The sequence below is a fragment of the Pipra filicauda genome, unplaced genomic scaffold (assembly GCF_003945595.2).
Source record: "Pipra filicauda isolate LSUMZ 115617 unplaced genomic scaffold, ASM394559v2 scaffold433_size896684_pilon, whole genome shotgun sequence".
Taxonomy (NCBI): domain Eukaryota; kingdom Metazoa; phylum Chordata; class Aves; order Passeriformes; family Pipridae; genus Pipra; species Pipra filicauda.
The window spans coordinates 585,483-609,240 of NW_024104569.1; the positions used below are offsets into that span (position 1 = coordinate 585,483).

The 23,758-nt window shown below is 44.6% G+C and overlaps 1 protein-coding gene across 6 annotated transcripts in view; it reads left to right on the forward strand.

Moving 5' to 3' along the window:
- The window catches only part of PHF2 (PHD finger protein 2), an 82,971-nt gene that overhangs the window by 51,592 nt on the left and 7,621 nt on the right, over positions 1–23,758 (forward strand). For all 6 annotated transcript variants that reach the window (XM_027732573.2, XM_027732572.2, XM_039385765.1 and 3 more), the window contains exons 5-18: positions 1,931–2,072; positions 5,115–5,301; positions 5,837–5,999; positions 7,301–7,388; positions 7,940–8,046; positions 9,049–9,140; positions 10,117–10,206; positions 11,419–11,790; positions 12,571–12,690; positions 13,674–13,792; positions 14,134–14,312; positions 14,502–14,575; positions 15,617–15,774; positions 22,159–22,436. In XM_027732573.2, the coding sequence (XP_027588374.2) occupies positions 1,931–2,072; positions 5,115–5,301; positions 5,837–5,999; positions 7,301–7,388; positions 7,940–8,046; positions 9,049–9,140; positions 10,117–10,206; positions 11,419–11,790; positions 12,571–12,690; positions 13,674–13,792; positions 14,134–14,312; positions 14,502–14,575; positions 15,617–15,774; positions 22,159–22,436 (2,169 nt within the window). The remainder of the gene's footprint in view (positions 1–1,930; positions 2,073–5,114; positions 5,302–5,836; positions 6,000–7,300; positions 7,389–7,939; positions 8,047–9,048; positions 9,141–10,116; positions 10,207–11,418; positions 11,791–12,570; positions 12,691–13,673; positions 13,793–14,133; positions 14,313–14,501; positions 14,576–15,616; positions 15,775–22,158; positions 22,437–23,758) is intronic.

The following is a 23,758-nucleotide window of genomic DNA, read 5'->3' on the forward strand; positions in this document are numbered from 1 at the left end:
TTTCAGTGCTGCTGGTCATTTGGATTCTCTTGGCATTCTCCCATCTCTACCCTGAGCAGGGTGTTGTGCTGCATCTTCTCACAAGCCATCACCTCATCCCACCTGGGAAAACAGACCTTGACTAGAAGCCATGGAAGGGCTCTAAAGTCACTTGTCTCCACATAATTCTTCCTTTAGCACGTGTGTCTCGTCTCTTGTCCTCTCGTGCTCTGTCCTTCATCCATGTCTCTCTCCTTCCAGTCTTCTGGCAAGGCAGTGTCTCTTTGGAGCCATGACTGCAGCTCCAGTGGATCCATCTGTGTTTCATGGTCCCTTCATCTTCTTCCACAGCCTGCTAACCACCCCCTCCTGCACTCCCTTACCCAAACATTGACCATTCCCCGGTCTGGAGGGTGCCATGACCAGCCACTGCTGCTCTTGACCGTAACTGTCGGATCTGCAGTGAGAAAACAGTGAATAAAGGAGAATCACAGAATCACAGTATCAATTCAGTTTGGAAAAGACCTCCAAGATCATTGAGTCCAACTGTTCCCCCTGCACTGCCAAGGCCAGCATTAACCCACATCCCCAAGTGCCACATCCACAGGGCTCTTAAATCCCTCCAGGAATGAGGAGTCCATCACTGCCCTGGGCAGCCAGTTCCAATGCCTGGAATACAAGACTCCTGATGTTATTGTTACCTCTGTTCCCTTGCTTCTACAGGAAACATATGTTCTGTGCCCACCTGCTACGCTCAGCAGATGTTCTCGTGTGCCTGAGGTGCTCCTTGGGCGTCTGCTGGAGCTCTCTCAGCCTCCAGCTGAAATCATCCCCCCCACCAGCAGGACTGTTAGTCCAAAGCTGGAGGGAACAACATGGGTTGTTTAATCTGAGCTGGCACCACATTTGAGTGAGGGGCACAAATCTGTGCTGGTCCAACCTCTTTGGGGTCTGCTCACTGAAGTGGGATTTCCCAAGCAGGGATTTATCTTGTTGGTTTGTACTTAATTACCTTGGACCTGGAATGTCTTTTAGAAACAGCCTGAAGGAGCAGAGGACAAACCACCACAAATGAGACTGCCAAAGACATTGTTATACTCTGGCATTTCATGAAAAATAAATTGATTTTTTCCCTTCCTAATGTCTTTAAAAAGCTCTGAATGTCTTTAAAAAGCTCTGCCTTTCTCTGTGTGTTCTCTTTTTGCCCAGTGTAAAATCCACTGATTAACTGATGCTGTTAGTATTAACATCAGAGATTTGTATCCCACAAGGTCTGTCAGAGGAAATGTGTAAGGACTAGTAGATCATCCCTGTACTCTGATGCAGAGGGGATGGGTTTTTGATGTGTAATTTTGGGTAAAATAACAAAAGGCCATTTTTTTTTGGTGGTATGCCTGAAATACCATGGTAAGAAAAGGGAACTCCTTGTTGATTTGTAGGTTTTGTAAGGAAAAATTTAAAATAGAACATAAAAGAATTTGGAATTCTGGAAAGTCAGTTGGTGAAGATATTGCACTTGTACAGTATTGTGATAGTAATACTTGTAGTAGTATAGTGTTACACCCTGTCTGCAATCACAGGACCTTTACAACATGGTGGGGAGGGCTTGCTCCAAGGATACAAAGGTATTTGCATTTAAATCTCACTCAGCAAATAAAATCCATAATGAAATTAATATATCCAAAATAATATTAATCCTTTAAAGATAGAAGCTACAGGAATAATTATGTCAGGGACATGACTACAAAAGTTTTATGGATATTTCATGTTTTTCATGCATGTATGTCTATGTGGGTGCATACATAAACAACAGGGAGGGTACAAGGGCTGAAAAGATCAGAAAATCAGGAGATTGGGATGGTTTTGGACATATTAACTCACCCCTCAGCATAGAAAATGGGGCAAGGCAGGCTGCCCATCAACCTCTCTCTTTCATTGGATTCGTGTGCAGGCCCGGAGCGGAGTGTTGATGTCACTGATGTCACCAAGCAGAAGGACTGCAAGATGAAGCTCAAGGAATTTGTGGATTACTATTACAGCACAAACAGGAAAAGAGTCCTTAATGTCATCAACCTGGAGTTCTCTGACACCAGGTAAGGGTTCAGCCTGCCTGTAATTACTAGAGATTTATTTATAATTTATATTCAATTTATATGTATATTTATATAAAATACATGTCTATTTATACATAACATGTTTCTATATAATAATATGGTTGCATATATTATTTTTGTCTTTATAATTATATTACAATTACTTATAAGTAATTGTATTACTTATATGGAATTATATATCAGTTCTGATTTAAAACTCCTGAATCCCATGCTATGTCTGGGATATGTGGCAAGGTTCAGCGGGGCAAGTTTGATCAGTGTCCCCAGTGCTTCCCTCGTTAGGGATTGCTCTTTAACCTTGGGATAGAAGCTTCTGGTTGCTCCAACTCTCCCCTGCATCATCCATACACAGCCAGTGGAGGCACAGCACGGAATGAAGGTGCTCTTTGCTCTGTGAGAAGGGTACCAGTGATGGCAGCTCAGCCCTGTGTCACCAGCATTCATGTGTCATCAGCAGCCATGTGTCACAACAGGACATTTGGGCACCTTCCAGCTTTATTTCAGCTCCAGTAGTACAGGCACAGTTCATCCAGTGCAGCTGTTTGCTCAGACATAACTTGATGCTCCAGGAGGGAATTCTCTGCCTTGTCCAAGTGGGGGAGGATGATGTCCTCTGTTCCAAGTATGGTCTTAGGTACTTGGGTGCAATGTGATAAACACCATTAAGACCAAAGCACGAAGGACAGGGTGACCACAGAGGTGTGATAATGCTCTCTGTGGGAGAACACGGACACAAGGGGCCTTAATTTTTAATATTCTGTGTTGTTTTTCTGGTGAGATGGGAACCCTGATGGATGTAAGGCAACACCTTCTCCAGCTTAAGGTGATCTTGATCTCCTTGGCACGTTCTTTTTTCAAGTGTGCTGTACAGCAGTGAGCATCCCACTAGGTGTGAGTGCATCATGCATTGCTTACTAAAATCTTCCATGCAGAGTAGCAGAGAGGGGGTAAGTAGATGAAGTGTGGCTTCAGGTATAGTGTTACATGTCACTGGGTGTCCTTTAAGGATAGTAACTTCGAAATTTTGTTATATCTTTGTAATGCTACAGCATGGGTTATAGTTCTGGTTTCAGTGCTTTTGCCGGATAACCTGTGATCTGTCTGACAGCAGCTCAGAGTCAGGGTGGTGCTGACTGCCCGAGGGCAGGTTGGGGGTCATGGTGCAGATCAGCTAGGTTAGATATTGGGAAGAAATTCCTCCCCCTGAGGGTAGTGAGTCCCTGGCACAGGTTTCCCAGAGAAGCTGTGGCTGCCCCATCCCTGGGAGTGTCCAGTTTCAGGTTGGACGAGGCTTGGTGCAACCTGGTATAGTGGAAGGTATCCCTGCCCATGGTCTAAATGGGAATGAGATGATCTTTAAGGTTCTTTCCAACCCAAACCCTTGCATGGTTCTGTGATTCTGTGATCATTAGCTGGTGTCAGTGCCTGAGAGTTGAGGTCCCTGCTCGGGGCTCTCCGTCGCTGTGCTCAGCACCTTCATCCCAGGAGTGGGCAGGTGCATCTGTAAAGTATTGGATGTCAAACAACTGCGAGTTTTACACGTCCTGTAGTCCTTTGGGGACTGATGCTTCCAGAAGGGAAGCACCAGAGAAAGAGAAGATCCCTTTACATACAAACACACTACACAGATGATGATGAATGTCAACAGAAAAATGAAGAATGGTTGTTTTGGGGAGCAATCTGTTTCAGTGAGAAGACTTGAAAAAGAGGGCTGGTGGATAATGACAAGCTCATTTTTCCAGCTACTCCCCTGAGGCGTGTAGTTGGGATTTAGTGGTGCACACCCATTGCTGCAGAGAGCAGCTCTACTCATTACAGGCTTCAGAGATCACCAGGATCTTCAGCAGAGATTTTTTTCAGCTTTCTGCCATTATCCTCGAATAACAGGATGTCTTTTGTCCTGAAGGACTGCTGGAGCTGTCGCTCATACACTGCTAATTTAGACATTAATAGCAAATATTTTATTTCTTAGCATAGACAGTGACAGTTTAATTGAATGCACTGCTCCATCTACCCTGCCATGGAAATGGAGCTGTTGTCATCAGGGTTTGACACTGAGCACAAATGACATGTGGGAGCATTTAGTTTGGGTTTGAAGTGGAAATATCCTTACTGACATGGCCCAGCAGTGAATCTCCCCCTCCCACAACTATTAGCCCAAATTTTGGACTATATAAATCTAAAATTTAGCACATTTTGGGATGAAACACCTAATACCTGGTTATCATGCCACTGCATTGTCTTAGCTATGATTATAGTGTATGATATTTGTCACATAATATATGAATTATATAAATAAATAAATACAATATGAACATATGTTCAATGTAAATGAAGATAATTTGTATAAATTTTAGATACATATGCGAGTATATGCTTAGTGTAAATAAATAGATTTATTTGTATAAATTATAGAAATTATAGAAATATATATGTTATCTTTTAAATATATTCACGTTATCAACCCAAATTAGGCATTTTCCTCCTTCTGAGCTTTTAATGTAATTTAGTCAATCTAAATAAGATCACTGATTTTCAGCATCAGAACAAGACTTATTTATCCATAAGCATTAATGTTGTTGTTATTTGGATTATTAATATTAAACTTAACTTTCACGTTTTTAAGGTTTGCCAGATGATTTATGTCAAAGTGCACACGTTTCACTTTCTCTTCAGAAGGGGGCTGGGAAGGTGACTGTGATAACAGATCTGGTGATACCTGAGCCTGCATAGCAAGAGGCAGGGGCTGGAGAAATGCAAACAGCATATATTTGATCAGAGATGATGCTGCTGAAAGAAGGCAAAGGATTATTGTTAAGTCATGATACTTAAAAAAACCCTTAAATCTCTGTCTGTAAACAGTTTTCCCAAATTTTCTGCATGAAGAGCAGTTCCACTGCCACAAGAGGAGCTGCTTCAGTTTGCCATGCAAGTATTGTCACACGCTCGCCTCTCGTCGTACCGGGGTCCTTGAGCTCTGTTTTAAAAAGCTGCCTGTCTGTTCTCCGTTCTCTCTGTAAGGATGTCCAGTTTTGTAGAGCCTCCTGACATTGTAAAGAAGCTGTCCTGGGTGGAAAACTATTGGCCTGATGATGCTCTGCTGGCTAAACCCAAAGTGACCAAGTACTGCCTGATCTGTGTGAAGGACAGTTACACCGACTTCCACATAGACTCTGGCGGAGCCTCTGCCTGGTACCACGTGCTCAAGGTGAGGGCTCCTGGGTGTCAGGTGTATCTTGTAACAAACTAAGTTTTACACACAAAGAACCAGCATAAAATTCTCTTGAAATTCAGCTCTCAGGTTTATTTCTCCATGGCTCTGTTGTATCTGAGCCTTATCTGCTGTAAGTGGGTTCGCTCCCAGCAGTACTGGATCTCCTGAGTGAGGAAGCACTTGGAGCATGGAAATCCAAATCCTCTGTGTATTTTCACTCTATTAGAATTTTAATATTTGTTTAGTGCCTTCTGCGCATACATCACCCAAGGCCTTAAAGGTACCATGTCCTGCTTTTGCACGGTGATGGAACCTGGTGCTGTAAACATCACTCCCACAAATCTGAGCAGATGTGGTCAGCTGGTGCTTTAATTATTTCAGCCCCTCTGTACAAAGCTCACTAGTTAATTTTATTTAAACACAATGTTATCTGTACATCTAGATAAATATTGGAGTGTGTGTGTGTCTGTGCCACTGCAGTGTTGTTTGGTTTGGCTGCTCATTGCTAATTTTATATTTTCTAATTCAGGGAGAAAAGATATTTTATCTCATCAAACCAGCCCCTGCAAATATTTCTCTGTATGAACGCTGGCAGTCAGCAGCAAACCACAGTGAGATGTTTTTTGCAGACCAAGTGGATAAATGTTACAAATGCACCGTTAAACAAGGCCAGACACTCTTCATCCCATCAGGTGAGCAGGCTGGGGCAGGTGGGCTTCCCTCCTCTGTTCAGAGGAGCACATCCAAAATGCCAGAGAGGTGGGATTTGACAACTTTCTCTGACAAAGTCTAAAGTCTAATTCACAATAGAAGTTTGATTTCATGTGCTTACAAGCATAACAATCAAAAAAGAAAAAATCAGACCTTTTACTGCTTTCTATTAGAATTTTAGCAGCCTTTTTTACATACCACTAGTAGGCAGAGTGTTCCACCCATGGTCTAGCTGGGTTGCAGTAACTCCTGAATTCTCCTTCTGTATCCACCATGACATTGGTGCTTTCTGACACCTAACACAGAATTTATGTGTAATGAATTTATATTCTGACCATGACACCCCACAAAATCCTTGTCACAGACATTAATCCCCTGAGACACTGAGGAAATGCAGGTACCTGCATGAGTGTGAGCGTGCACTTATGGCTGCACACTAGGCCAAAGACCTCGGTGTTACAGATTTTTATGGGTTATTTAATAGACTCAGGCTTTCTTTGGATATTAGGGATAGTGGATTTCGTTTTTCTTGGTTCCTGGGAGGATCTCTATAAGGACAGAGAGTTGATCACAAAACAGTGCAGGGTTTGAAGTGAACACAGTTCTGCTCCAGCCCTTCTCCCTCACCTTCTTCTAACCATGAACAACAATTTCCTCATTTGCATTGCTGTTTCCAGCCCTCCCTGTTACCTGCTGAAACTGTAATCTCTTTGGGACAGGGATCTTCTCTCCCTCTACCTGCATGTAAATGATGCAGAGCCCTCCTCAGCCACAGTCTGAGTGCAGGCAGTGGCAGTAACTGGTACCAGTGCTCAGGAGGCAGCAGACAGTAGTGACATTTTTCTGTGTGTGAGTATATTCTTGCACAGAATGTTTACACACTTGAATTTTACCTCGAGTGTAAGAAGTGGAAAGTAGGTGTTTCTCTCATCACCATCTGTGGAGCAGATGGTGGAACAAACACAGAGCAATTTATAGAGATTCCCTGACTTGAGTAGATTTTTGTATGAAAATACATGTTTGGAAAACACCTGGCTCTGACACTGTGATAAAGTACGTGTCCCAGGTTTTCGTGGAGATGGGAAAGCAGCTGCCATTCTGCAGCAAAATAAACAAGGGGCCACTTGTTGAAGGAGTGTGTGGTTCTGGGGCTGGACTGGAGAGCTGTACTGGTACCTAGGGAGGAAGCTGCTCAGTAAAGTATAAACAGCATGTTGTGATTAAAGTCTGTGCTACTGCCGTTCCAGTTTTTATCCTGAGGACTCTTGTCTTTCTCTTTTAGGTTGGATTTATGCAACTCTAACACCTGTAGACTGCCTGGCCTTCGCAGGACATTTTCTACACAGTCTAAGCGTTGAAATGCAGATGAGGTAATCTGGCATTAAAATCTGAAGTTGTGTAGAGGCTCAGTTTTTAATCAGTGAGTAATAATAAATCATTGGCAGTAGGGTTGGTGTAGCTCTGTTGGGTGGTGTACCCACCTCTGTGCCCTCTGACCACGTTCTCTCACGCTGAGTTGTTCTCAGCTGCCCTTACGCCTGTTGCAAAATGCACAGGAGGATATGTGAGGTGCCTGGGTTGGTGTGGCCATGTCCTGAAGGAAGAACTGCTACAAACTGCCAGGAGTTTTGCCCTGGCACCTACCATTCAGTGCTGGATAAGCCCCCACCCACTCAGCTGGACTTTTTGCTCAGTGTAAGACAGTACAAGTAGTTCTTTATTGATTCTGGGCAAATAATGCAATAAAACTATCATACATCTGTATCACCTTGTTTTTTAGTGGTGCTGTTGTTATATTCTGCTTTTGGCCTGATGCCAGACTACATGGCAGCAGCACAAAGAGGCTGCAAAGTGACCCTGGGGCTTTTGTGACACACTCGTGCCCTGTGATGCTCTAAGTTCCTGTGGCTTTGTCTTGCAGGGCATATGAAGTAGAAAGACGGTTGAAAATTGTCAGTCTGACCCAGTTTCCAAACTTTGAAACAGCGTGTTGGTACATGGGGAGGCATCTACTAGAGAAATTCAAAGGTAAAACTGCATTTCCTTGCCTGCCTCGATGGCTCAGCTTTGGGGTCTGAGAACAGTTACCCCTAATATATGGTGATGTCCACTTAAAGGATGAACAGATGACCAAAACTGGTCTTGTTAATGTTTGAAAACTACTTTGAACATACCAGCAGAACGTGCTGCTCTGGTACAGCTCACCCCTGAACATCCTGCCATGGGCTCTGGGAAAGACCTGAGCTGTTCCTCTTACTTGTGCCTATGAGAAGGTTTATTCTGCTTTATAAAATAATGCTGTTATTTTATTTTGAGTTGCCTGTGAGTCTGGATTCATTCCTTGTTTTAACTGAATGAGCTATGGGCTCTGTGAGCCCTCCTTTCTCCCTTCATCCTGCTGATCCTAGTTGAAGATATGGGCAGGTCTCATGGACACAGGGCCACAGGAGCATCAGGCATGTGGCCAGCAGGAGCATTGGGAATTAAAGCCAAGTTTTCTGTGAAGTTCCACCTCTTTCAAATTTGATTCCTGCAGAGTTGATCCAAACATCCATGTGTAAATGTTCTTTACAGATTCGGGCTTGCTTTGCTCTTTGCCTCTATTTCTCTTACTATAGGACGTGTCCAGAGATATCCATCAGATCCTTCTATAAAGAGGAAAATTTGTCTAATTAATCCACAGAGTGCTTTTCAGAATTCAGTCAGAATCAAAGAGCCACTGATGGTACCTTTTTATTCCCACAGCCTGGATGAGTGGCCCTAGAAATTAGGGATGAGTATGGGACCGAGAAAGGAGCCAAAGGATTGCTGGTGTAGACAGAGCTGACAGGAGCACAGTGTAGGAAGGCTGAGCTGGATCTGTGACACAGTAAATATACTCCTTATTACCATCAAGTTACAATAGGGATTGAATTGTGGGGACCACCTCTCCAAGAGTTAACTTTGACTTTTCCAGTTAAACTTTTCCAAATTAAAGACTTCCTGTAAACTGTCAGTTGTGGAATGACATTGGGTTTTTCCTCTGCTTAGGTTTGCATAAAGCTGGACAGCAACCTCCTGCTCATCTACTCCAAGGAGCAAAGATTCTCAACGGTGCTTTCAGGTCATGGACTAAAAAGCAGGTAGGAGAAGCAGCCTGGGTTAATACTGGGTGTTTGTTAGTTGCTGGGGCAGAGAGGAAATGCTAGAACAAATAACATCTCCAGAGCAAAACATCCAGTTCCGAGATGCCAAAGAGAAGGAAGTGGGAGAACGGGAAGGCAGGCGCTAGCTGGGATGTCATGGTGCCACACGAGGAGTGGGCAGGAAAAATGGTATCACCAGAGTTCTAAAAAAGTTGCCAAAGGGGCAGTGGATGAATGTTCTCCTTGATTCCAAGCATCTCCATGTGCCACAGCACAGAGGGTTTGTGCAGTGAGGGCTGGAACAACACCTGCTTTTCTGTGGGCACAAGGTGCCCAGTTCCTGCAAACCCAACACCTCGATCCAGCCAGGAAATACACACTGCTTGGAGACAAGGCTTAAGGGGATTTGAAGCCTCAATTTCCTGCTACAGCTATTTCAGAAGTGTTATTCTTGTTTGCGTGGCTCCTAAATTTTGGGGGACTCAGCTGCAGGAGATAGCCTGTTCCATCACTAAACATGGACAGGGGAATTGGCCAAAGTTGGACTTTGGTAACACACATGTGAGTGCAGATGATGTCAGTGCTCCCAGAGCCCCCAGAACCCTCTGCTGACACAGTACCTGCCTGTACTCACTGGGGACACCAGCCTGAGACAGTGTGTCTTGGTGAATGTAGAAAAGGAATTTCTCTCAGAATCTCATGTAAGAGGATGAGCAAAATGATGCTGCAGCTGTAAAAAAGCAGTAATATCTGAAAAAAAGATGATTGACTTTGTTGTTCTCTCAGGACAACTTGTTACAATAACATCTAGAAGGGGGAAAAAGTATATTTTTTCCTTATTTGAATGTCTAATGCAGTCAAGATTGATTTCAGCACATAGGAAAAATTTGGTTGAGTCACTTCAAGAGGTTTTTTTTTCTATTTTTGAAAAAAACACACACAGAAACAGCAGTCTGGCTTTGTTGTGTTTTAGGCTTTAGCAGAGCATGAAGATGAACTACCAGAAAACTTCAAACCAGCACAACTCATCAAGGACCTTGCCAAAGAAATAAGATTAAGTGAGGTTTGTGCTGTTTTCATAATATTAACTATATATGTCTAGGCTGAAAAACGGATGTATTTAAATAAATGTTTCCCACTCTCTCCATTAAAAGAACTCTGCTCAGGACTCTTGTCTGTGGCTGACTTGCCATGTTCTGGGCTCTTCTTTGCTTTTCCTCAGCTTTATGCTGTGTCTGCCTGTCCTGCACCCTTTCTCCTCCACCTGGTCCTGGCTGGACTGGCCACACTCCCCTCTCCAGCCTTATTTTCTGTTTCACTTTAGCTTCTTCTCCCCTCAAAATAGGATAGAACTCAAAGAACACTGTTGCCATCTTCATGACCACGCTCTCCATGTAACATCTGCTTTTTCTTGTGCTTAACACTCTTGTCCATGACATTGGCTGAGCTTGGAACTATGATCCTGTGCCTTGTCCCAGTGGGAAGCCTTGCTCTTGGGGCAGAGTAGCTATAGCAAATGAGATAATAATTATTACACTGCCCAAAAAACCCCAACAACCCCAAAAAACCCCCAATAAAGGAGGTTGCATGGGAGGATCATCCACTGAGCGTGGTGCCATATCCCACAAGGTGACAGTAGCTGGTTCAGTTCCTTTGAGAAGACATTGTGTTACATTCCACCCCCTTTCTAACGACATCCAGAGACCTCAAAACTGAAATCTGTCATGTCCTTTGATCCTCTTTGATGTAGTATTTAGGTTTGCTGATTGTCAGAACGGCAACTTAAGCAGAAAATAATTTCTTTTTAATTAGTCAGTGTTAATTTTAATTGGGCAGCTATTTTACTGCTAATTTTCCCCGAGGGGCATGAAATGTGATTCTGCTACATTTATCGTATCAGAATTAAGTGGAAAGCGTTTGTGCTCAAGCTGATCAGCATTTTAAGCAGAAGTGTTCATTTCATCCATCTGTTTGTGTGGACAGTCCATTTAACCGTCCCACCTGATGGACCTACATTCCCTACCAAGCCTCTAGAGCTTCTCCAGGCCAGACTTGTGCTTGAGGGACGTGGGGGTGGGAATTGGTGAGCAGAGCCTTATTGTGGCCTTTGGTGGGATCTTCATTCCCCGGCCAGACTGGCCTGTGATGCAGATCACCCTCCAGCAAATCCTTGGGGATCTTTGGGGTTTGTTTCCCCGTGGAAGGGAGGGTGTAGGTGAATATCAACCATGAGACAGGTGGGTGTGAACACCTTCTGTTTTGTGCCAAACTGCAGAACGCTTCGAAAGCCAGCAAAGCAGACATGAGTGCCAACACCACCACCGAGGAGACCTGTCCTGTGGAGAAGGAGGAGGCACCTTCACCTGTCCAAGTGACGCCTCCGCCCCCTCCCGCAGAAAAGCTCCCTAAAAAAAAGACTCCCAAAACTGTGAAAACCCCCAAACAACTCAAGCCATCCAAACCCCCCAAACCTCCCAAGCCCCCCAAGCCCCCAAAGCCTCCCAAAACACCGAAAGTGAAGGGAGAAGGCAAAAAGAAAGGAAAGAAGGCAAAGGAGAGTCCCCCTCCAGCCATCCCCAACCTCGACTTGCTGGAGGCACACACCAAGGAGGCTCTGACCAAGATTGAGACGCCAAAGAAGGGGAAGGTGGGTCATGTTTTAACCTCTCCCCCTTCTCCTGCCATCACAGGGATAAAATCACTCCTTAGGTCTCATGTAAAAGGTAATCTGTGTGACACAGTGTGAAACCCTGGCTCTGCTGATGAGAAGAAAAGATTTGTAACTGCTGGTTCATTGCCCTTCTTTTACCCAACTCTTGGATTTAATTTGACTGTTTGCTTGGTTATTCTTTGATATGGAGCCTCCCAGAAACCCATTTATATCAAAAGGTATCAATGATGTCAGAACTTGTTTCTAAAGCATCAAATTTACTTGAGATTTCACTCTAGAAGGAGTGACTGGAGATAGAACAATAGTTTTCTTCCACTTTTGCCCATGCAGGACAAGTTTCTTTGTGATGTCCTTGAATTCTGAAACCTTTTAATTCAGCATGAATTTTGCTGTTGACTTCAGGAGGGGCCATTGAGGCACTGACAGAGGAATGTCAGAATTGCTGTTTGTAAAGAAATACCCCTAAATCTTTCCTAAAGCACTTCTGAACTTTTAGCAGTTTGTGTGCAGTTTGTGGTGCCTGTCATGGAGCAGCAGGCAGGGAGATGAGTGTGTTGGTGTGTTGAGGAGAAGAGCAGCTGGTCTTCTGTAAGTTCTGAAGCAGCAATATTTGACTGAACCTCAGTTTTGGGTTCCAAAAGAATAAATAGGAGTTTTCAAAAATATATTGTGTTATATTCCAGATAAAGCCTGTGTTTCTGACATGCAGCACTGCATCCTCATTAAAAGGACTTTTTCCTGACTTTTTTTCCCCAGGCTGCAAAGAATGTTCTAAGTGTTCCCAATAAGGATTCTGCAAGCAAGCAGAATGAGGTGGAGAAATTTGAAGTCCGAGAGCAAAATAAAAGCAAAACAGAAGCCAAATGGAAATATAAGGTAACACCTCCTGTTAAATTCTGCTGCTGGTTCTGCCTCATAATGACAAGCTGAGGGTGGAGAATCGTTCATGGCTCTGCCTAAGCAGAGAGAACAAGACACCAATTTTGAGTTTTCAAAGAAAAAAATTAAGCAGAAAAGAATCACTCACTGATTAAGGAAGGGGATGTGTGTGGATGAATTCTTGGATAGCATGTGCTGAATTATCCATCTTATCCATGGTGACACCAAACTGTTAACAGTGAGATGTTCAGTACTGATCCCTTTTGTGATCCTTCCTGGAACACAGTCCTACTGCTTTAAGTCTGGAGTAGTTGCAGAGAAATCAATAACTAATCAATAATTAACTAATAATTTATACTCAGTAACTAATTTTAATGGCATGAAATTAAAGTTAATGAAATCTGAATTATGCCACATGGACTTAAAAGCTTACCTTCCTGGAGGGCTAATGGAGGGTCAGTGAAATTCACTCCCAGAACAGCACATTCTGTCTGCAGGGGCAATTAAATAAGGTCACCTCAGGCTCTCTCACTGAAACAGATGTTTGTTGTGAAATTCTAATGACAAAAGTGCAAACAAATTCCCCTGTTACAAAATCCTCTCTTACTCACCACATTTGGGGGACCTTATTTGGGCATTGGGAAGAAATCCTTCCCTGTGAGGGTGGGGAGGCCCTGGCACAGGTTGCCCAGAGAAGCTGTGGCTGCCCCTGGATCCCTGGAAGTGTCCAAGGCCAGGTTGGACGGGGCTTGGAGCAACCTGGGCTGGTGGAAGGTGTCCCTGCCCATGGCAGGGGTGGAATGAGATGAGCTTTAAGGTCCCTTCCAGCCCAAACCAGTCTGTGATTCTATGATTTTGCAATTCTCTTTTACTCTGTCTGTAGCTGAATAGATTCTCTGAAGATACCTGGCAATCTACAACATAAATGACATGACATTTAACTGGTTTAATTGTTTTGTTTTGCATCGTTTGCCTTTCAGAACAGCAAACCTGATTCACTTCTAAAAATGGAAGAGGAACACAAATCAGAAAAGACACCTTTATCAGGAAATAAGGACAACAAATTTACATTCTCTTTCTCTAATAAGAAGTTGCTTGGGTAAGTAAAAATATGACAACACACATCAACTAAAAAAGCAGATTGAAAAGTCATTATTTATATTTTTTTACAAGAAGATGAAAATCTGCCTTTCTGGTCAATTTAGAAAATACACTATCACAAAAAGTTCTTCTAGTGCTTTAGTCAGCATCCTGTTTTGAGATATAAATTGTAGGTTCAGAAACGTGTTTGTAAAATTATTCTAATTGCTTTGGCCCCTGAAAGTATCCAGTTGACTGAGATTTCTGCATAGAGATACTCATTGTCTTCCTCTCTGTCAAGTCACAAGCTGTTTTCTACTCAGTGTTGTTACTGATTTGTAATTTTTCTTTTCATTTCAGTTCAAAGGGAGTCAAAACCCAGCTGAATACTAGTGTGTTTGGGTCACTGCAGAATTTTAAGGAAGACAAAGCCAAACCTGTACGGGATGAATATGAATATGTGTCAGATGATGGTGAACTAAAAATTGATGAGTTTCCAATCAGAAGGAAGAAAAACACTTCAAAAAGAGAACTGCCCTGTAAGAATATTTCCTGGTTTGTCTTTATCTGCTCAACAAAGTCTTAGGTGGTTGTTGTCCAGAACAATCAGCATGTGATTTATAGTAAAGAAAGCCGTGTTTTACCTGTCAGTCAAATGTAAGGGAATAGGAGGGCTGGTTTTTGGAGGGAAGAGAACCATGACTCTGTGTTTCTTTTTATTCATTCAGTTTTATCAGATAAAAAAGACACCCTGCAGCACACTCCTGTTAAGAAACCAAAGGTGGAGTCGGTACCATACAAGGTATGATGATATTGTTCCTTCACAAAGTCCCACTTGAATGAGAGGATCTTTAAGGTCCCTTCCAGCCCAAACCCCTCTGTGATTCTGTACCTGTGATGCAGCAATTAAAGTGTTTGTTTGCTGTGATCAGTACAAGTTCATATTATAATATCTGAATAAGTCAGAAAAAGAAAATAGTTTGTTAAGACAGAACCGGAGTTGACCAAAATGTTTGGTTTTAAGTACTAAGAAATTCTCTGCACCCTGGTTTGTCTCTGGGATATTCAGGAGGAATTGCAGACCTCCTTGCCTGAGTCAGGAGCTGATGTCTGGAGGCTGGTGGTATCTCCCTGTGCGGGAGCTGAAGGAGGGAGTCCCTGGAGAGAACAGACTGGCACTCCAAGCAATAAGGGCTGGCACCTCAGCAGCCTGAAAACAGGACAGGGAGGGAAAAGAGTCGTTTTATTAGACTGTAGGCTACAGTGCACAGAAATCCCAGCCCCAGGGAGATGGTCAGGTGTAGGCAGCTCCCTTCCATGGCCCCACGTGGCCCCTGTTCCTATGGATCTGTGCCATTCTGCTGTCTGATTTCCCAGTCTCCTGCAGTGGGATGGCAGATGGTCTGTCCCATGTCTGGATTGTCAGTGTTGGCAGTCTTGCCAGGTGCAGATCTGTGCCCTGCTGCACATCTGGGCTGGCAGAGCCATGGCCACACAGTCCCTTCCTTTCCTGGAGGGGTCATGGTCCGAAGAACTGGAGCAGGGGCTGGCAAATCAAAGCAGCACCTGGAAACACCACTGTTAGAGTGGTCTGATCCCATGAGCAGGATCAGATCTCAGAGCTTTGGGAGGGGAAAGAAAAACCCACCATGCCTACAGATTGCAAGGAAATGGATTTTTACCATGCACCTGGTTTTGTTCTTTTTATCTTTAATGAAAGCAAATTCCAAAGGCTAGTCCTGTGTCCTTGGAGGAGCAGCAGGCTGCAGGAATCATTGTGCTGTTCTTGTTGAGTAACTCAGTGATTTTCCACCTTTTTTGAGCCCTTCCCTTGTTTTTGCAGAGCGAGGACTCGTCAGATGAAGATTTGCTTCACATTGACACTGAGGCAAAGCCGGGACGTAATTCCAAAGTAAAGAAAGAGAGTGGAAGTTCAGCAGGAATTCTTGATCTTTTGCAGGCAAGCAAGGAAGTTGGGGGTTTAGAGTATAACACCAACAGGTACGCACCAAGGGAGGCTTTTCCCTCTTACCTGGGAACAAAACTGCTCTTTTGTGGCTGTGTGTGAGAGAGAATGAATTGTGCAACTTGGCAACTTCTTTTTCTCCAGTAAGCAAATTCTTCCTTTGTCCTATGATCTGGAGGTGGGAAAGATTTTTGGGGTATAATTTAAACAAATAGAGGATTTGACATCACTTTTAGCAATAACACTGTAATAGATAAAAATCATTCAAAAGGAGGAGAGAGCTCAGTGACTGCAGCTTGAGGGCATGAATTACGGTTTTTAATGTAGTGAGATTGTGATAAAGTAATCTAAATGACCAACATTCCTTCCATAAGGCATTGTACGGTGCCATGAATATCAAATGTTTGCAAGAAGGAAATAGGAAACTATCTACCCTCCCTCCTATCCCTGGTCATCATTCTTCTCCCCACCAAAAAATATGGCTTGGGGAAAAAAGTAAACTCTTTCATGGGTACTTCTATTTCTGAAATGGAAATATTTGCCTGGGCTTAGCTGTGTCTTATGTGGGATCTACTTATGTAGGTGAATGTGGGAACTGAAACTGGATGTTTTGGGATGTGGTCAATAAGGTACAGCACTAGATCATACAGTAAACCAGACAGTGAGTGGTGAAAAGAAATGGAAAACAAGTCTAGGCTAGGCTCAAATCCTGCATTCAGGACTGTCTGGAGCAAGGGGTGTGTCTGGGTCCATCTCAAACCAGGTGTGTGGGGTCATTGCCTCCACCCTTCACAGCCCAGCTCTGATCTCAAACCATCAACAGACAGCTGGTAACAGAACATGGTGTTGTTTGGAGAGAAGTTAGTGGGACTGTTCACATATTGAAGTATCTTGCTTAACTCAAACCCTAGGAACAAATCCACAAGGAAGGGGTTTTGGGAACATCAGCTGAGTTGTGGCTTCCATGCACAGAACTGCTCCTCGGGCAGGAACTGCTGCGCCCGGTGCTCCCTCGTCATCTGCTCATAAGGACATCCTTGCTGCTGCAGCCTGGAGGGGATGGTTTGTCCTCCATCTGTAGAAAAGCAGAGGTTTTCAGCCAAGCACTTCCCACTGCTCCCCAGGAGCCACAGCCTTGGTACTTTTGGAAGCTGTGGGCTGCTGGCAGAAGTTTCTAGATTCTAAATTTGTGCAAACCAAGGAATAAACCTCCAAAGGGTGAGAGTAACAAGTCTGATGTGGGAAATTATGTGACACATGTGGAAGGCTATTCGTGATTGGCTTTTTAATAAGCCAGTTCCATCTTCACCTTGAAAACCACCTTCCCCAGGCAGGTGGGATGTGTTGGGTTTCCTTGCTGACCGCTGGAACCAACAGCATAATTTTCCTCCCTCCTTTCTCTTGGTCTGCCTTGGTTATACAAAGCCACAGAAGCTGTGCAGGAGGTAGAAGTAGCTGTAGGATTGACCTGAGAGTTGAGAGCAAACTGGACAGAGACCCTGGTGCTGTCCTTTGCCCTTGCTGGGTGTTGGGGGCCTGTGACCCAGGAAAGGTGCAGCCTGCAAATTGGAAAGGATCTGTCAAAGTGGAATGAGGAGATCTCTCCAGAGAGGAAGATATTACCTAAGCCTGGGAAAGTTAAAAGTCATAACTGAGAATTCCAAAAGGTATGCCTCGTGGTCAAAGGGGAACATGTGGAATAAGTTACCAAGGGAAAATTACAATAGAAGAAAATATTATCAGAGATTTTAAAAAAAAAATCATTTTTTTTATGTTGAGAGAGAGAATGGAATTTGTTAAGGTTGCAGCGTGGTGACAAAGCTGCAGAGAAATCTAGAGAAGGGAACATTGCTGAACTAAACCCATCTTCTGGTTCAACCTTCTCAAGTAACTAGAAAATTGTGTCCTCAGATGGTTGCAAGAGGTTAAAAAATATGATATGGCCTGGCTTCATGCAGGGTGCATTGGCTGTGCAGAACCAGGCAGCTCTGTCGAGACACTCTGGCCTTTGGGCATCACCATTTAGGGTTCATTACTGGTTGCAAAGCAGGGACAGGGATCCCCATCCCTGTGCTGAGCAGAGATGGGCCACAGAGTCTCCTCTGATTTCTCTTTCCATCTCTAATGGGGGTGAAAAAGGCTTGATTTTAAAATCAAGTCACACAGTCACTTCATCTCCTCAGAAGTCTTGTCTTGACAAGGCTGCTATTTCTAGGGACAAGATCTCATCTCTCTCTAGTCCTGGTTTTCCTGTGTTGCTTCCCTTTCCATAGCAAGGAGAGGTTGACCAAACATCTGTCATGGAGGGCATGGGGAGAGGTGTCCATTTGTCTGCAGCTCCCAGGAAATCAAGTAGTTTTTGTTGTCTTAATTCAACTGGATCATTGGTTCTGGATTTTCCCGATCTCTTCAGATTTGGCCCCAACTCTGCTCCCACACTTCCAAAGAAATAATCACATTAACACTTGTCTGTTTGACTGTTCCTGTGAATTCCTTTTCCATTCTGTGTTGTGGTTCATAATGGGATGAGTGTTTACATCGAATTTACAGTTACATTTTGGCAGGTCATTAGACATGTTGACAAGCAGCTAGGTGTGTCTAACTCTGTCAATAAAGTTGCCAGGCTAATGGAACTCCCATAGTGGAAGTCTGGTACAAAAAAAAGAAAATTTATCAACTATTATAAGAATTCAAAGAAATCTTCCTTGACCATGTGCACACTACCAACCATTTATTGCCTGCTCCTCCAATATTCTCTGCCTTGCTTGGGGTGTGTTTTGCTGCTGGCAGGGGGTTAAACTCCCAGAATAGAGAAGGACTCAGGCCTTTGCTTGCCCCCCCACTCCTGGATGATGTACCCAGGGTATTTGTAGACTTTGTGGTTTCTGAAATCAAAGTCTCCCAAGCACAGTCGTGTCACTGGACTCGGCTGAGTTCCTGCACTGTGTGGGGCAGTTCAGTGGGAATGTGTCATATCAATGCTGGCTCTGGGATAAACACTGGGCTTTGGCAGTGTGTGCTGCATCTTGATTGAAAAAAGCCCCTGATAAATGTAATTACTGTGTTTCATTTCATAATTAGGCTTGGCTTTTTAAATGACCATAATGTACTTTTTAAAAATAAAATGGAAGAAACACGATATACAAACGTACTGAGTCGCAACATGATGCCAGTGTGGTCATGTCTGACTCTCAGGAGCAATTCCCATCTTTCTCTACTTGTAAGGCAGATGAAGGGTAGGGATATGTAAGTATTTATGGATATACATATATATATGTATATTCTGGATACACCACGTAGTGGTCGTGCAGGTGGGTCACTGTGGAGTCTCCTCTCACACATCAAGCAGTCTGTGCATGGAACCCTGTCAGACCAGTGCTGGAGCTGCTGTATCCCAGCACTAACTTGGGAAGCAGCTCAGGGCTTTTCGTGATAATGGCCTTATCTGAACTGTGGGAAATTTTGTTCTGTAAACTACTGGGCTGTCATTTGCAGCTGCCCACCTCAAATGCCCTGATGGCATTGCCTCGACTGCTTTAGAGAGCTGCAGCTCAACTCCATGTGTCAGTGGGGAGAGGGAGTGACAGAGCTCCTGCAGAAAGGCTGCTGTGAGTGTGGGAGTGGGCTGAAAGAACTGAAATGGAATATGGCAAAAGCTTGGAGGGCTGGTCGTCACCTGATCTTGAAATGAGCAAAATTACTTGTTGTGTCCAGGTCTGATTCAAAAATGGAAGGAAACACTGGGGTTGTGCTTGGCATTATTGGAGTTCCATAGTTTTAAACAACCGTGACTTCTCCAGAGCCACCCCTCAGTCAGTAATATTGGGGTGGAATACTGTAAATTCAGTTTCTATATATGAGGATATAGGTGGAAGGCTCAGTAATTGCTGATGAAAGGAAGGAGATGATCTGCCTAGAGAGGCTGAGCCCTCAGAGAGAGAGGTGACAGTGGTTGTGAAGAGTGAGGCACCAGGTCCCTGTGTGATCCCCTGCATGATCCAGGGTGTTGGGATCGTTCCTGTGCCCAGCCTCACTGAGGAGGTAAAGCCTGAGTGCTGACTTGGTGTATTCCTGTCCCCATCACCCACTATGTCACCTGCTGTCAGGGATAGGATGCTCTTGTCAAACCTGGCTCAGTACCATGGACCCCCCTGAGCCTCCTTTTCTCCAGGCTGAGCTCCCTCAGCTGTTCCTCATGAGACTTGTGCTCCAGACCCTTCTCTAGCTCTATTCCCTTCTCTGGACACACTCCAGCTCCTCCAGGTCTTTCTTGTCATGAAGGGCCCAAAACTGACCCCAGGTTTTGAGCTGTGGCCTCAGCGCTGCCCAGCACAGGGGGACAGTCCCTGCCCTGGTCCTGCTGGCCATACTAGTGCTGGTACAAGCCAGATAAAGGCACAAACAGCTGTCAGTCAGTTTGTTAGAGTGTCCCTTTCTCTGTGCATCCACAAGAGCATTTGTCAGCCTGAGAACAGGAACACAAGGCTGCTGGGATTGAGGCAGGTCAGAGCTATCACCCAGTGCCACCGTGCTGTGTGTTTGGAGGTGGCTGCGGGGGCAAAAACACTCTGGCTGCTTTATTCCTGCTCCCATGCTCTTTTAAAGTGTTTTTAAGCTGTAATTGTAACTCTCTGATAGTTTACTTTCGTAAATGTGGGTTTTTTTTAAAAATCATTGCTAAAGCTACAGAAAGGGGATACAGCTCTTCCAGAGCTTCAAAATAGCTTCCTGAGTCTTCTTGAAATTTTTCTTGGCTTAGAAAGCTGAAATACCCCTGATGGAAGCACACCAGGCACATGCCCTACTGAGAAACACTCTGCCCCATGTGCAGCTCCGTCTCTGAGACATTTCACCCATTTCAGGTTGGAGTTGGACTCTCAGAACCACTGGTTTTGATCATATCTCACCATTCATTTGTTGAAGTTTGTGTTGCTTAAGGCAGTTCCTTTCTGATTTTCCCATTTAGTGGTCAATGTTTGATGGTCTGTTTGCAGTGTTTTGAGAGTCCAGTGCTTGGAAAAACAATTCAGGGAAAAAGAGTGAAGGAAGATATGTTAATTCCTTATAGATGGTGCAAAATATGCCTTTACCAGAGAGAAGCCAAAGGAGGAGGCATGATATTGGAGGAATTTAAATGGCTGCTTCCTAAATAGGTTTTTTTAGTGTTCTTCTATTTGCTGACTTGTGAGCTAACACCAGTCTTAGCTCATTTTCAGGATTATTTATAAATGTCCTTAGTGCCCAGAAACTTCCATTATGTCTTGTATGTTACTCTATCCTGAGCCCAAATTAAGCTCAAGTAGCAGAAAGCGACGTGGTGCTGCTGATTCTCTTGGGAAGGGCTGTGTGTTCATGGCTTCTGTTTCACAGCTGTAACAAACACCCTTGCCACAGCAAGGTTTTGTGGTTTTGTTTTGGGTTTTTTTTTTGCATTTCACTACTTGCCCGAACTCCAAAGTTCTGGAAATAGTGGATGATGTGTTCTGCCTGTCGCAGAATTAATGTCTGGTGTTCTCCTGTGGGATTATCTGTGTTCATCTCTGTGGTGGGCAGGGCACCTTCCCACCTCACTAAGTGTCAGTGCCAGTCGGAATTTACACCTCGTTTGACCTCAGCCTATTCTAGGAATGCAGCAGATGTGCTGTGTCTGCTGACAATGGGCAATCAAATACTAGAAAGGAAGTTCAAGGAAATCTGTCTCTCTCCAGTATCTCCTGTAATCAATCCGTCCCACACTCACATCAGAAAACCTTCCCAATGCACTGCAGAAACTTCTCAAATTACTTGTGCCTCGGTGTTGCTCTTCCAGCAGATCCTGGAGGGGTGACAGTCCCTGTTGTGAACTGGGGCCTGTGACCATGAACTTCCTTCTAGTTGTTCATGCTCTTGCTCTAATTGCTTGTATGGAGCAGAGCCCTCCACGACATCCCCCATCAGTGCTGGTGCATAAGCTCTCCTTTTATAGGACTTGGTAGTATAGATTATAAATATTATTATTAAAATATGGTGATGAGGAGGAGGATGATTTGGTAGTACAGATAAATAGAATTATTAAATATATATAGGTAGAGAAATAATATTATTAAAAGATAAAGATGATGATGATGATGATGGTGATGATGATGATAGTTGGTAGTAGAGACACTGTACTGTTGGGAATACAATATGGGCTTTGGAAAGTTCCCTGAGCCCTGTCCAGAGCAATGACAGCCCCCAGGGACATGCCCACATCTGAGGATGTCTGAGATACTGCTGCTCCATAAAATTACCCGCTGTCCCTGGCGGTGTGTCCAGCTACTCAAAGGAACCAGGGAATCTCTTCTAGCACAAACGTGCTGTGAAAAGAGTGAGCTGTCTGTGAGGGCTTGGTGTTTCTGGAATCACTGATGGCTCCTGTGTTTCTCCCTGTGTCCCCACAGCCAGCCACCTGCTTCCCCCAGCACCCAGGAAGCCATCCAGGGCATGCTCTCCATGGCAAACCTCCAGGCCTCGGAGTCCTGCCTTCAGACGTCGTGGGGCACCAACCAGGCGAAGAACAACTCCATCTCCACGCAAAACTCCAAAAAAACAGGCGGCGGCGGCAACAAAAACGCCGGGAAGCGGTTACTGAAGAAAAGCACAAAGAACAGCATCGACATCGAGGATTACGACGAGGATCAGGACCACTTGGACGCCTGCTTTAAGGACTCGGATTACGGTGAGTAGGAAGGGAGCAGGGTGTGCCTGGGGCTGCATGGTCACACCTGTGCATGTCTGCAACACCCCATTGCCCATGGTCGCTTTCTCCTGCTCTGCCGTGGTGGTGTCGGCCGGTGTTGGGTGAGGAGGAGTGTTTGTAACACGGGGCCTGCACCACAAAATCAGCAAAGACCTGTGATACCAGACTGGCTGCAGAGCCCGCGGTGACACAGCCGTCCGGGCAGGCTGGAGTTGAGGCTTGGCACAATGAGAAACTCTCAGAAATATGAAAAGCCCCTGAAACTGTAGCAGTCAGCCCAGAAACAGGAGACTGTCTCAGAAATGTGGGTCAGGCACTCGTGACAGAAATATCCTTGTCTGCACAATGGCAAAGAAACATCTGGCTGAGAGGGGTGAGAAGTTGACTTTGTACATGGAAAAGGGATCCAATGCTATTTTGAGTGTTGGCAGAAAAGGCCAAGCATCTGCAGCAGAAATGAGCACAAAGCCAGTTTGCACCAGTTACATCAGTTCTGTCATAGTTATCATGGAATCATGGAATGGTCTGGGTTGGAAGGGACCTTAAAGCTCATCTCATTCCAACTCCCTGCCACGGGAAGGGACACCTTCCACTAGCCCAGGTTGCTCCAAGCTCTGTCCAACCTGGCCTTGGACACTTCCAGGGATGGGGCAGCCACAGCTTCTCTGGGCAACCTGTGCCAGGGTCTCACCACCCTCACAGGGAAGAATTTCTTCCCAATATCCATCTAATCCTGCCCTTTGGCAGTGGGAAGCCATTCCCCCTTGTTTTGTCACTTCAACCTCCTCTCCAAAGTCCCTCTCCAGCTCTCTTGGAACCCTTTTAGGCACTGGAAGGGGCTTTAAGGTCTCCCTGAAGCCTTCTCTTCTCCAGGCTGAAGAATAATATGCAGAAGCATTTTTGTGTATAAGTGAGGAAATCAAGACAATAAAGTGAATGCTGATAGGGACTGGGAAACCTGAAGTGCCTAAGGGGGCAAGAAATTGGTTTATGCTGCATAGCAGGAGAGTCTTTGCATGTGTTTCAGTCTCCCTGGCAAGTGTGACCATCAGGAATCACTTGCTCCAGTTAGGAAAGAGAAGTGGGTCTTTTCAGATCATTAATAGAGCTGCCAAGGAGAAGTGGGGCTGCTGTGAAGGTTGCAGGAGGCTGCCCATACACTGGAGAGCACATGCTCTGGGATGCAGTGGGAGTCCTGGACATGCTTTGCAAAAGGGCAGCACAGGACTGTGGTTGACAGATGTCACATGTGCTGTCCTGAGGGGCAGATTTGCTCCCTGTGCCGGTGCTGCCAGTGAATG